Source organism: Hypanus sabinus, chromosome 1 (genome assembly GCF_030144855.1).
Source record: "Hypanus sabinus isolate sHypSab1 chromosome 1, sHypSab1.hap1, whole genome shotgun sequence".
NCBI classification, from domain to species: domain Eukaryota; kingdom Metazoa; phylum Chordata; class Chondrichthyes; order Myliobatiformes; family Dasyatidae; genus Hypanus; species Hypanus sabinus.
This window is the reverse complement of record NC_082706.1, coordinates 108,023,405-108,037,711: the sequence shown is the minus strand read 5'-3', so window position 1 is coordinate 108,037,711 and position 14,307 is coordinate 108,023,405. Positions and strand designations below refer to the sequence as shown.

The window sequence follows — 14,307 nt, the reverse complement described above, 5'->3', positions numbered from 1 at the left end:
ACCCTCCGTCCACACTAAAACAGCGTTTTTGTCCCCCGAAACCGGAGCTTTTCAGAAACGCTCTCCAAAGTGTGTAATTTTGAAAACGCCGGATTGGCCAGAGCAGTGTGGACGGGGTAACCGGAGAAATCTGAAAACACTGTCAGACGGCAGCGCACCATTTCATTGTTTTCTTGAACGCAACCTAACAATTTCAGAACAGAAGGCAACGAGACTGACGCAAGAAGAATTAGAAATGTATTCACCAAGTAATTTGACTCATAACTTACTGAATAAGTAAGTATACTCACTTTGCCCTGTTTTCTGTCCTTGCTCATATGAAAATAGTTTTACCTATTTATGCAAGTACTTCACTGACAATAGATGTGAAACAGCCTAATTTAACATTGTATGGAAATACAAGGTAACACTGATGCAGACATGTTTTATACATTTAACAAGGTGCTTTATTAATGCAACAGAGTTAGTCAGTTTTTCAATGGTCGTTGTCAGCCAGGTCAATCTGTCTGTGAACTCCCTGTCAGTTGCCTCCGTACACTCCAGTATTTGTTTTTCTTTTACTTTTAAGTTCTCCTGCACAAGAGTCAACAGCTGTCTGTCGTTTTAAGTTTCTCTAGTCTGTAACTGCACAAACGCGCACTTTCACAGCGAGATTCAACACCAAACACGTCACTTGTTTTCAGTAGATGTGTCTTGTGCATGTGCACTAGGAAGAGATTCGCCGAAATCTCCATTTCAATGTGGACGGAGATATTTTCAAAAAAAAGCATAGTGTGGACGCCTATCATTTTTACACGAAACCTCCATTTTCAAAATTATCCAATCTAGTGTGGATGTAGCCTGAGAGTTACTTATTAAGAAGAAAAATCTTCTTTGTACTGTCAAATGGAAGTGAGTTAGTGACTTCTTTATTCCACATTGAAAGCATTTATTCAGATTAGCCAAAATTGATATACTTTTAAGCAATGATAAAGTAAAAACAATGAGAAATACAACAGAAAACCTTGCCCTTCTGCCCACCAAGTCCATGTACAGCATTAACCACCCATTTACACTAATCCATTTTAATTCTCCCCACTTTCTCAGCAACTTCTCTCCCAAGGTCAACATATACAGAACCAAAGCCACTGGCTATGTTAAATGATGCAAATGTTAATGAGGTACTGTAAATGGGAAAAGGAAAACAATGGATTTCCACTAGAATTAATGCATAAAACCTTCTTTCAGTGTTCTACTTCTAGAAATACTGATGGAAAATGTCTTCCCCCAACAAGCAAAACCTTTCTTACCTTAATGTCTTTTTATTATATTTCCTTTGTTGTTGTTTGCTTAATCAGCATAACTGATGCCCTTTCTCCTTTGTTCCGTTTTCACCTATGAAACAGACAATTTTCATATGAAGTTGTCAAATTTTTGAATGCAGTCTTCAGTTTTTATGCAGAGGTGGTTTAGAATTCTGTATAGTGCATCACATTCTGACCAGATGTCCTTCAGAACATGGATTTAGGAAAAATCCAAGAGAAAAGGTAAATAGGGCTTATAATTTTTTTTCTGCAATTAAGATGACTAAAGGACACCAGTTTTCTGAGACAGTAGAATTATCACAAAGAATATTCATCATTCTAATTCATTAGTTGTAGCAACAACACACACAAAATGCTGGTGGAACACAGCAGGCCAGGCAGCAAATATAGGGAGAAGCGCTGTCGACGTTTTGGGCTGAGACCTTTCGTCAGGACTAACCGAAAGGAAAGATAGTAAGAGATTTGAAAGTAGTGGGGGGAGGGGGAAATGCGAAATGATAGGAGAAGACCGGGGCGGGGGGGAGGGGGGAGTGGGATGAAGCTAAGAGCTGGAAAGGTGATTGACAAAAGTGATACAGAGCTGGAGAAGGGAAAGGATCATGGGACGGGAGGCCTCAGGAGAAAGAAAGGGGGGGGGGTGGAACACCAGAGGGAGATGGAGAACAGGCAAACAACTAAATATGTCAGGGATGGGTAAGAAGAGGAGGAGGGGCATTAACGGAAGTTAGAGAAATCAATGTTCGTGCTATCAGGTTGGAGGCTACCCAGCCGATATACAAGGTGTTGTTCCTCCAACCTGAGTTGGGATTCATTTTGACAATAGAGGAGGCCATGGATAGACATATCAGAAAGGGAATGGGACGTGGAATTAAAATGTGTGGCCACTGGGAGATCCTGCTTTTTCTGGCAGACCGAGCGTAGGTGTTCCGCGAAACGGTCTCCCAGTCTGCGTCGGGTCTCACCAATATATAAAAGGCCACACCGCGAGCACCGGATGCAGTATACCACACCAGCCAACTCACAGCTTCGAAACGGTCCCCCAGTCTGCGTCGGGTCTCACCAATTATCAGTCTCGTTATTTATTTATTTGTTTGTTTGTTTATTTATTTGTTTGTTATTAATTTAATATAAAATAATTAATAATTATTAGTCTCATTAGTTGTAGGTTTGTTGCCAAAGCCTATCAATGGTTTTCTTTTGGAAAATAAAAGATGCAGTTCTCAGATTCTATCATAACATCACATTTAAAAAGTATCTGTATGATCATTTAAATAACAGTCATCTGTAAGGCTACTCACCTTTAGCCTTTGGAGAAATTATTGAGAAAGTGGGGAATAAAAGGGATGAGCGTAAAGGCTGAAGGGCAAGTTTTGGTGCCGTATTTCTCTATGAGAAGTGAGAGTAACCAAATGGTTCATTGTTTTAGCCAAAAAAAAGGGTCTGAGTAGCTTATGAAGTCCTTCTGCACCGCGATTTGTTCTGATTTGATTAAAAAAAACTGAACTTTTACAATAGTGACTGGGATCCAACTGGAATTTTGCATATAATTAATACAAAGAAGATTTATGAGTGAACTTCCTGAGATGAGGAACTTACACCAAAAAAAATGAACAGGAGGAAGAATTTGGATTGATCTTTGGAGCAAAGAATGTTCCATGGAGATATAAGACGTTTACAAGAACGTTATGGGTTCAGATAAGATGATATGAGTTATTCTCATTAGGAAATAATTTAGGGATCAAAGTACACATATTTAAAGTGATTAGCAGAATACAAGGGGCAAAAGTGAGATTTTTCTAAGTTCTTGAAATAATGTGCTGTATGGATGAAAGGAATGCATCCAATCATGGTTTTTAAAGGTATTTTGAGGGAAGATCATTTGCAGGGCTCCGGGGGAAGGAATACCTGTATTGCTTTGCAAATTGCCAGCACAGATTCAACAGAACAAATTGCCCTCATCAGTGCCGAAATATTTTGTACAGTTTTAAAGTTATGAATCAGCTGCATTGATGTGGAACTGTAGTCACAGGTGCAACCAGACCACCCTACCTAAGACAGTGTGAAATAGCTGGATTTTTACACCAACTCATGATCACATTTAGTAATGCTCTCTAAGCTTCAGCGTATTTTTAAAATTTTCATAAGATATCAAAATAGAATTTCTTTTTACATTTCTGAATAGTAGTCCAAGATTTTTAGTTACTGGACCACCTCTCGAATATGGAATGTTTCCCTTTGGTGTGTGACTGATCATGATACATTACATTTTTAAGGATTAACTCAATAAATATTAAAATGAAATTAGGAACACAGCAATGAAGAGAAGTTTTACAGGAGTGAAATTAATTTTAAGCTTTCAGCAGAGAAAAATTGGAACGGATACTTAAGAAATTGGCGCTTCCCAGGAGAGAGCCACAAGTTTGGTCAGCTGTCCGCCCTACTACTAACATACTATGCCTGCTGCCTGCAGTTTGTTCTATACCGTCTTACAAGAATTTTGGTAGCTACATTTATTGGAAAATATATTTTGTCAAAATTGTCATTGTACAAGTGCTGGTTCAGTATTCTGTTGTTGCTGAATCAGATTCTTGAAATTCCAAAGATATCAAATGCAAAGGTTGAAAATCACGAACTCAGACCAACTAATAGCCATCAATCACGATTGGCAGATTGGTCAAATTTAAAGTATTTGTTTTTAAATATCCTAGACACTTGTCCTCAATACTTCCATAAAGAGTAATACTTGGACTCATGGATGTGCTACCATCTAAATATTAACTGATCTCAGGATTGGCAGAAATGGAGGCAGATCTTTAGGCTCATGAGAGAAAAGTGTAGTTTTCATTTTGGTCTCAAAACACAGAAGGCCCACTTAAACAAGGCCAGCTTCCAGAGCATTCCCATCAGTCCCATTCCATCACCTATTTCCTTGTAACCTAGTCTCTCATACATGGTCATCTTGGGGAGAGCAGTTGCCGTACAAAGCTGTAATGCAAACGGACGGGTTGATTTATTATGGTATATCTGTAAAAATTGGTAATGGGTGGTCAACAGGGACATGCCAAATTTCTTTAGCCTCCTATGGAAGTAGAAGCACTGCTGTGCTTTCTTGGTTATGGTATCTATGTGTTTGGACAACTGCAGGCTGTGAGTGATGTTTAATCCTGGATCATGCATCTCATCCTCAGTTCCATTGATGTCCCTTCCTGTAGTTAATGACCAGCTCTGTTGTTTTGCTGACAGAGGGAAAGGTTGTTGGCATGACTTGGCTCTGTATTTCTTCCTATATTCTGATTCATTGTTTAGGGAGTAGAGGACTGAGCATACAGCCTTGTGGGGCACCAGCACTGAGGATAATCACAGTGAAGATGTTGCTGCCTATCCTTACTGATTGCAGTGTATTGGTCAGGAAGTCAACAATCCAGATGAAAGGGTGGGGTGGGTTGGTGTTGAGTCCCAAGTCTAGGAATCTGAAGATGAGTTTGCTCTACTTACCACTAGGGTGCTTTCTTCATAACTGCATCAATGTGTTGGGCCCAGGATAAATCTTCAGACATGTTGACACCCAGTAACTTGAAACTGCTCACCCTTTCCACTGCTAATCCCTTGATGAGGACCAGTGTGTCTTCTTTTGACTTGCCTTCCTGATGTCCACAATCAATTCAGTAGTCTTACTGATATTGAGTGCAAGGTTGTTGTTGCGACACCGCTCAACCAGGTAATCTATCCCATTGCTGTATGCCTCATCACCATCTAAGGTTCTGCCAACAATAGATGTGTCTTAGCAAACTTATAGATAGTGCTTGACCTGTGCCTAGATACATGGTGATGGATGTAGAGAGCATCAGGCTAAGCACACATCCTTGAGGTACACCGGTCGGTGCTCATTGTCAGTGAGGAGGAGATGCTTTTCCAATCTGCATTGACTGTGGTCTCCAACGAGGAAATAAAAGGGTCCAGTTGCAGAAGGAGGTACAGAGTCCTAAAGTTCTGAAAATTATTTATTAATACTGAGGGGATGATGGTGTTGAACACTGAACTGAAAAACCTGGTGCAGGTAACACGAGTGAATCTGCAGATGCTGGAAATGAATAAAAAACAAAATGCTGGCAGAACTCAGCAGGCCAGACAGCATCTATGGAAGGATGAAGGGTTTCAGCCCGAAACATCGTCACTACCTCCTCCCATAGATGCTGTCTGGCCTGCTGAGTTCTGCCAGCATTTTGTGTTTTTTTACCTGGTGTAGGTATTGCTGTTGTCCTGGTGATTCAAGACTGAATGGATAGCCTGTGAGATTGCATCTGCTGTAGACCTATTGTGCCTATAGGCAAAATGTCCAAGTCCTTGTTTAAAAGTTAATGTTAAAAGTCTGTCCCAAGCCTTACAGCTCATCCGACCAGTGCTTATGCCGGTATCTGTGGCGTTAAGCTACTGAGAGTACAAGACTCCTCTCCCCACCAGATAGGATGCCAATCTATCACAAGGTTAACCCCCAGCATTTTGCTGTACCCTTTTTCAGCTGGGTGGACTGGAGCAATGTGTGGTTAAATGCCTTGCTCAAGGACACAACACGTTGCTTCAGGTTGGGACTTAAACTCACGACCTTCAGATCACTATTCCAATGCCTTAACCACTTGGTCACACCCCACACAGGTCCTTACTTAGGCAGGAATTAATTCTGCCCACAACCAACTTCTTAAAGCACTTCATCACAGTAGATGTAAGTGCAACTGGGCAATAATCATTCAAGCAGCTCATTCTGCTCTGCTTGGGCACTGATGTTTGACACCTTTTGAGCAGGTGGGAGCCTCCAACTGCAGCAGTGAGTGATTGAAGATATTCTTGAACACTTCCACCAGTTGATTGGCACAAGTTTTCAGTGCCCTACCAGGTACACCATTGGGGCCTGATACCTTGCAAAGATACACTCTCTTGAAAGATGTTGACTTCGGCCTGAGACAGAGATTATGGCGTCACCAGATGCGGCACAGATCTGCAGAGGTGTAGTTTTATTCCCATTCTTTAAACTATTTACTTTTCCTTAGTCAACTCACAACTATGGATCTCAGTCTTGAAAGTTTCAGTTGACTCAACATTCATTTTTTTAGTGGCAGTGTGTTTCAGATTTATACCCCCAAAGACCAAATGTCCAATACTCAGTACAGTATGTTAGAGTTGTTTATAACAGAATATTAACAACACTGCAACACTGTGTGGCTGACAGAGCGGTCAGCAGCACTGGAGCTCCACAGGGGACTGTCCTGTCTCCCTTTCTCTTCACCATCTACACCTCGGACTGCACAGAGTCTTGCCATCTTCAGAAGTTTTCTGATGATTCTGCCATAGTTGGACGCATCAGCAAGGGAGATGAGGCTGAGTACAGGGCTACGGTGGGAAACTTTGTCACATGTTGCGAGCAGAATCATCTGCAGCTTAATGTGAAAAAGACTAAGGAGCTGGTGGTGGACCTGAGGAGGGCTACGGCACCGGTGACCCCTGTTTCCATCCAAGGGGTTAGGGTGGACATGGTGGAGGATTACAAATACCTGGGGATAAGAATTGACAATAAACTGGACTGGTCAAAGAACACTGAGGCTGTCTACAAGAAGGGTCAGAGCTGTCTCTAATTCCTGAGGAGACTGAGGCCCTTTAACATCTGTCAGACAATGCTGAGAATGTTCTACAAGTCTGTGGTGGCCAGTGCTATCATGATTGCTGTTGTGTGCTGGGGCAGCAGGCTGAGGGTAGCAGACACCAACAGAATCAACAAACTCATTTGGAAGACCAGTGATGTTGTGGGGGTGGAACTGGGCTCCCTGATGGTGGTGTCTGAAAAGAGGATGCTGTCCAAGTTGCATGCCATCTTGGACAATGTCTCCCATCCACTCCATAATGTACTGGTTAGGCACAGGAGTACATTCAGCCAGAGACTCATTCCACCAAGATGCAACACTGAGCATCGTAGGAAGTCATTCCTGCCTGTGACCATCAAACTTTACAACTCCTCCCTCGGAGTGTCAGACACACTGAGCCAATAGGCTGGTCCTGGACTTATTTCCACTTGGCATAATTTACCTATTATTATTTAATTATTTATGGTTTTATATTGCTATATTTCTACACTATTCTTGGTTGGTGCGACTGTAACAAAACCCAATTTACCTCGGGATCAATAAAGTATGTCTGTCTGTCTGTCAAAATATTATGCCTCCTGTTAAATGGCATGTTATTTCATTATATGAATTTTTCCTTCCTTTCAGCACAATTATATTAAAGCCATGGCTCAGCCCCAACCGATAACCATAAAGAAGAAACCAGGAATGATCACCTCATCTATCAAGAACAAGCCGCTCTCCAATCTTCAATGTCATTAAATTCCAAGTTACAAGAAAAAAATGACCAAAAGGAACCCACTCATGTCTTCTGCATGAAGAATATACAGTATATTATTTAGTTTTGAGATAGGGACTGAAATTACTGGCAAAAAAGTTAAAGCCAGGCCCTTCTGAAAACAAGCACTATACAAAGATTAATAAATCAATTAAGATCATATTGTGCTTCACTGAATAGAAGTGTCTTTATCTCTACTTTGAAACTGTTCTCAGAAACAGTTTCCAGATACAAAGCTGAAAATTTGCATGGTGCTTATCCAAAGCATTAGCGTTAAGTCCCCAGCCTGTACTGAGTAAGTTTATCCTTTTTTATGGTTTAGAGTTCTATCACTAATTTACAGTGAGTTAACTAATTTCATCATGTAAGCCATGGTTCAGTCCACAGCATACATTGTAACAGTTATTTCGCTGTATGATCAAAATTCAATTACTGATTAGTATAGATTTAGAGTACAGTTACAATAGTAACTGAAAGACCTAGATTTATGAAAATTAGGTGTGATGAGAAACCATGCAAAATTGCAAGGAGCATTGTGACTCTGGGAGGGCGGACTTTGCTACATTTTCTTTTCCAATGAGAACCACTGTAACCTCTGTCCCTTCCAATCTTCCCATTTTGTACTTTCTCTCAAAGCATCCCACCCCATTCCATGTCTGCCACCCTCACCCTTCTAGCTCCATCCGCCCACTACACACACAGTTCTCCTCTCCTCCTTTCTGTTTCAGAATGAGAATCAGGATTAATGTTATGGTTATTGCTATGCAGCAGCAGTACATTGCAATATATAAAAATAAAAACTAAATTACATTAAATATAGATATATATTTAAAAAGTTAAAAGTAATGCAAAAAGCAAAAAAAATAGTGAGGTTGTGTTCATGGGTTAGATATCCAAAGGAAGAAGCTGTTCCTGAAGTGTTGAATGTGTGCCTTCAGGCTCCTGTACCCCTTCCTTGATGGTAGAAATGAGAAGGCAATTTCCTGGGCGATGGAGGTCCTTAATGACGGATGGTGCCCCTTTGAGGCTTTGCTCCTTGAAGATATCCTGGATGCCATGGAGGCTAGTGTCCATGAAGGTGCTGCCATTTAGCTCTCTCTAAGCCTCCAAGGGTTCCCATTATCTTCCCCTTATCAGATTCCATCACTGTCTGCCCTTTGTATTCACACTTCCCTCTTTCCATAGTAGTCTCCAGCCTTCACACTCCCCTCCCTCTACCTTGCTCTAGCTACCTCTCATTTCTTACATATATCATTTACTTGCTCGAGTCTCCCAAAACCACTCCTGATCCCTTCCCTGATTTGGTGCAATCTGCCCTGTCATCTTATACCTCTCTTCAATCCTGACGCATGCAGGGTTTCAACTCAAAATGTCAACAATTCCTGCTGAATTTGCTGAGCTCCTCCAGATGATTGTTGATTAAATAAAAAAGGACCACTCCTTCCACAGAACCGATATTTTCTGCTGACTAACCAATTCTTCACTCCTCCCCTGCTCCCAAAATTCGAACCAACTACATAATAATCTTAAGGTTCTGTTCATTCTAGAACAAAGATGTCCTCCTTTTTTTTAAAAAAAAAGGGCTTCCTTTCCTCCACCATCAACGCTGTCCTCAACCGCATCTCTTCCATTTCACACACATCTGCTCTTAACCCATCCTTCCACCACCCTATCAGGGATAGGGTTCCTCTTGTCCTCACCTACCACCCCACCAGCCTCCGCATCCAGCACATAATTCTCTGAAACTTCTGCTGGCTCCAATTGGATCCCACCACCTAACACATCTTTCCCTCTTCCCCCCCTCCACGATTTTCTGCTTTCCACAGGGATCACTCCCTTGTCCATTCATCCCTCCCCACTGATCTCCCTCCTAACATTTATCCTTGCAAGCGGAACAAGTGTTATACCCGCCCCTACACCTCCTCCCTCACTACCATTCAGGGCCTCAAACAGTCCTTCCAGGAGAGGCAATACTTCATCTGTGAGTCTGTTGGGGTCATATACTGTGTATAGTGCTCTCGGTGTGGCCTCCTGTATATTAGTGAGACCCAGCGTAGATTGGGAGCAAACACGAGGAAACCTGCAGATGCTGGAAATTTAAACACACACAAAATGCTGGTGGAACACAACAGACCAGGCAGCACCTATGAGGAGAAGCACTGTCGATGTTTCGGGCTGAGACCCTTCGTCAGGACTGACCCATTTTAATTCCACTTCCCATTCCATTCTGATATGTCCATCCATGGCCTTCTCCACTGTTGTGATAAGGTTAGAGGAACTTAGGTTGGAGGAACAACACATATTTTATTTGGGTAGCCTGCAACCCGATGACAGGAACATCAGTTTCTCAAACCCAGTAATGCCTCCCCCCTTCATCGTTTCCCATCCCCTTATGCCTCTCTCATGTTATCTCCTTGCCCACCCATCGCCTCCCTCAGGTGCTCCTGTGCCCGTCTTTTTCTTTCTTCCATGGCCTTCTGTCCCTTTCACCAATCAACTTTCTAGCAACACACACACACACAATGCTGGTGGAACACAGCAGGCCAGGCAGCATCTATAAGGAGAAGCACTGTCGACGTTTCAGGCCGAGACCCTTCCAGCTCTTTGCTTCATCCCTCCCATCCAAGTTTCACCTATCAGCTGGTGCTTCTTTCTCCCTCTCCTCCCCACCTTTCAAAACTACTCCTCTGCTGTTTTCCTCCAGTCTTGCCCTAGGGTTCGGCGGAAACGTCGGCTGTACTTTTTTTCCGTAGCCTGGCTTGATGGGTTCCTCCAGCATTTTGTGTGTATTGATGTAATAATCTTATCTTGCAGAACTTGCACAACCACAGATGCAGCATCGCTGCTAATTTAATCTCATTTCCCCAGACAGTTCCCCCATCAGTCACAACCCGCCCATTAAATTTCTCAGAAAATGTATATACTGTCCCTTTCTCAGCGGACCTGTTCACTAATATTCCACACTGCCCTTTACAGACAGCTATACAACCCATTCAATTCACGAAACAAAAGTTTTTAATTTCCTAATTTGTTGAGCCTGCCCTTGTGTCAACAACCTTTAAATGTAGGACCGAAAATGTTAGTAATCGCCGCTAGCGAGCCTTTATCTGGTTTGTAATGTAGGTGCAATCGGCACTCCAAAATCTTAGTAGAGAGGCTGAGAAAACTAATGTTTGCTACCTGTAGTCACCGAAATGAGATTTAAAAAAAAAATTTCGCCTCTTTTATCTACCAATATCTGCCCTAGCGAAGTCTGTGAGGAAGGCACGTTTCACCTTAATGACCACTCACGAAGTACCCTCGGTCTCCGGTGTGCCCTGCCGCAGCCGCAGCTGCAGCGGCAGCGGGAGATGGAGCAGCCGCGGGCCCGGCCGGCTCCGCGAGCAGCGCACCCGGCCGCCAGCTGAAACGGCCCAGGCAGGCGCTCGCCTCGCGATCACATGCGAAGGAAGGGGAGCCTTGCCACGATGTCGGAAGCTGCCCCACAGCCCCAGGAGGTGAGGGTAGGGTAGGAAGGGAACACACATTTTTAATCAGCGGGGGGCGGGGGGGGGGGGATGCTTTCGGCCGGTATTAAATGATTGACGGAGAGTGGGAGGGGTGGGCCCACAACGTGCTCCATCGCCCGGATTTGAGGCCCGGATCATTTGCCCTCCTAAAATGGCAGCGAAGCCACCGCTGATTACCAGCCGCGGTCGGGGAAAGAGCTGACCAGTCGATAAATCGGCCAGCGATAGAGGGTCTTGCAGTACAGAAAAACATTCCCAGTCACCATGAGCCTGGCCGTGAATTTCTGAGATCCAGATGACATTAGGCTCAGAAGAGGAAGCTTTTCATTTACTTAAGAGTCTCCTTCATCCTTCAGGTCATTTGCCAAATTGTAGAGCGAAAATACAAGGCAATTCTAACCTTATCATTTTTTTATATAGAGAGTCCCAGCTCTTTACCCATAGATTGTTTGCTTTTCAATTATATATACTACTTTCCCACGATCTTTTCAGGCAGCTGATCAAAATCACAACAGTCCGCTGAATAAAGTAATTTCTTATTTATACTCTTTTTATTTGCTTGCCCGAGGCTGTGGAAACAATGTGACCGGATCTTCACTAGAACAAATGTATTAACGTTTAGTGCATTTAGGTTCCTAAGCCTCTGTTATAGACTGGTCCTGCTGCCACTACTGGAGCTGCAGTAAACAAGTAAAACTTGTAATTTACAGATGGTATACATTTGAAAGCCTCAGTGCTCCATTTTTTAACCCTACTATGATGGGATTTGGATGCAGTGGTTATTCATATCAACCCTTCAATCATACTGAATCAATACAAAACTTCAAAACACATCATTGGTTTTTCATGAAGTAAGAGTAATGAGGGAAATTGATCAAAGTTTAAAAAAACAAATTAATCATATTTAATTGGTGGATCTTTTTAGTGGAACTGAATGGACTATTTCTATATTACTATGCCAGGAGTGGAGTGAATTTTAATAGCATTAGAGGCCAGCATCTGTTCTCAGTGGTCACCCTGTCCTGCAGTTTTCATTTTTTGAGGTACTGTATTTACTTAGGATTGCCAACAGGGCTCAATCTCCTTCTAACACACAAAATCCTGGAAGCACACAGCTGGTCAGGTAGCATCTATGGATGGAAATGAATCATAGACGTTTCAGGTTGGGGTTCTTCATTTGGATTGCCCAATTCTCTTCAACAGATACTGCTTGACCTGTAGAATTCCTTAAGCATTTTTGTGTTGCTTTAGCTTCCAACATCTGCAGTCTCTTGTATCTCCTGTGGGTCCATTCTCCACACCTAAATAAACACTCATCAAATATATTAGACTCTTCATCCATGTGGAGGGGAAACATGAATGTATCATATTTAAACTTGATCCATAACTTCTTTGCATGAGTTACTATACTGAAGCAGAGGAAGAAGCTTAACTGATTTTTCACTCTTCCTACAAGTGACTAAGAAGCTTTTCTGAAGTTCATGCTTGCTCATTCTGGTCTGTATGAGTTGATATGCTCTAATTATTGTGTAACTGAGATCAATAAATGCAATTTGTTATAGGCCACGCAAGTGGGAAGTCTGAGGAGAGAGAAGAAGGATTGGCCTCCTTAGGGAATAACTTGGAAAGCTGAAAAGAGTGATTGTGGTGGAGGATTTTGGAGGCAAAAATATATTTTATTAAATTTAGCATTGTGATGGAGGTTTCTGGCTGGTTTGTTAGCATTGTGGCTGAAGGTATGCCAAATTTGGGCAAGGTCAATTTTGTCAAGCTAAGGTGTGATTTAACAGAAGAAGACTTGAAATGCTACTCAAAGAAAGAGCAGTATTGGAGCAGTGGGAGATATTTAAGGAGTATTAAAGGGTTTGGACTCAATCTTTTTCTGTAAAGTGAAAAGGAATCTCTTAAATCCTGATGTTGTGGATGTCAAACGATATGCAAGGATATGGCAAACAAAAAATAGAGGACATGCAACAAATATTTAAATGTAGCAAGAATCTATTGGACTATAGAATGTACAGTATTGGAGCTGTAAGACAAGGTACAAGAAAAATAGAATAGGAAAGGGAAATAACAAAAGAACGAGCAAGGTAGAAATTATATTTTTAATTTATTAAGATACAGCATGGAACAGGTTGTTCCAGCCTTTGGAGTGCAAATTTATTGTGGGAACGAGTGTTGTGGAAGCTAGATGACTGGGAAATTTTTAAAGAGGAAGTAGATAATTTGATGAAAGATCAGAGAGCTGAGAACAATGAGGAACTGCCACAAAAGAGGTGAAGCCTGGGGCAGATAAACCATGATTATATTGAATGGCACGGCAGACATGAGGCACTAAGTGGCCTATTCCTACTCTTGTTCTTATGCACATCCAAGTCCATGATTCCTTACTTTCACTTCTGTTTGGGGCTTTTTGACAATTCCCATTAGATTTTTCCGTCACTTGTTATTTCTTAGCTCTACCCAAACTGATTCTTCTATTTGATTTCCTGAGCTATGATCCTTTCATTCATATGTCTTCATTACTTTATTTTCTTATCAGGACTAGCCATTCTCATTTTCCTCTTTATGTATTATTTAATAAAAATTGGGCATTTTGTTCCCAAAGCTTGGCTATTTTGCCAGCGTATTTCAATAAATTCTTATGTACCAAACCCAATTATTTCTGTTTCTGCCATTAATTCATCAATTTGGTTATCTGCAGCATGAATGAAAAACCTTCAGTCCTGTCTCTTCACTGTTTTTCCATGTCTAGACTCTAATTGAAGATGTACCCTTATGCATTGAAAATGTAAGGATGGCATAATATTAGTGAACTAAATGGGCTTTATAGCAATAACATCAGTACCAGAATTATTTTCTTGTTACAATTCCAAATTAACAGAATTTAAATTCAGATTTGAGCATCTGTTTCAAATAGTGTGATAAAATGTTTCTTTTTTCCTATAGTGTAGGAGGCCATTTGATCCATCTAGTCTATTCCAAACAGTTCCCTTAACCTCATTCTCCCACTTCTTTCACTTTTCTCTTCCACATCAACCACTCCTGATTCTCCTACCACTTACTTTGCATGATGGGTAACTTAATTAACCTCATGATCAGCC

At 41.8% G+C, this 14,307-nt stretch overlaps 1 protein-coding gene across 3 annotated transcripts in view; it reads left to right on the top strand.

The window, feature by feature from the left end:
• Positions 1-7,872, top strand: part of kif9 (kinesin family member 9) — a 92,232-nt gene extending 84,360 nt beyond the window's left edge. For 2 of the 3 annotated variants that reach the window (XM_059973985.1, XM_059973992.1), the window contains exon 21: positions 7,565-7,871. In XM_059973985.1, the coding sequence (XP_059829968.1) occupies positions 7,565-7,678 (114 nt within the window). In that variant the 3' untranslated portion in view covers positions 7,679-7,871. Of the gene's footprint in view, positions 1-7,564 lie in introns of all 3 variants that reach the window. The other variant, XM_059974001.1, reaches the window with a different exon arrangement.
• The last annotated feature ends 6,435 nt before the right edge of the window (positions 7,873-14,307 follow it).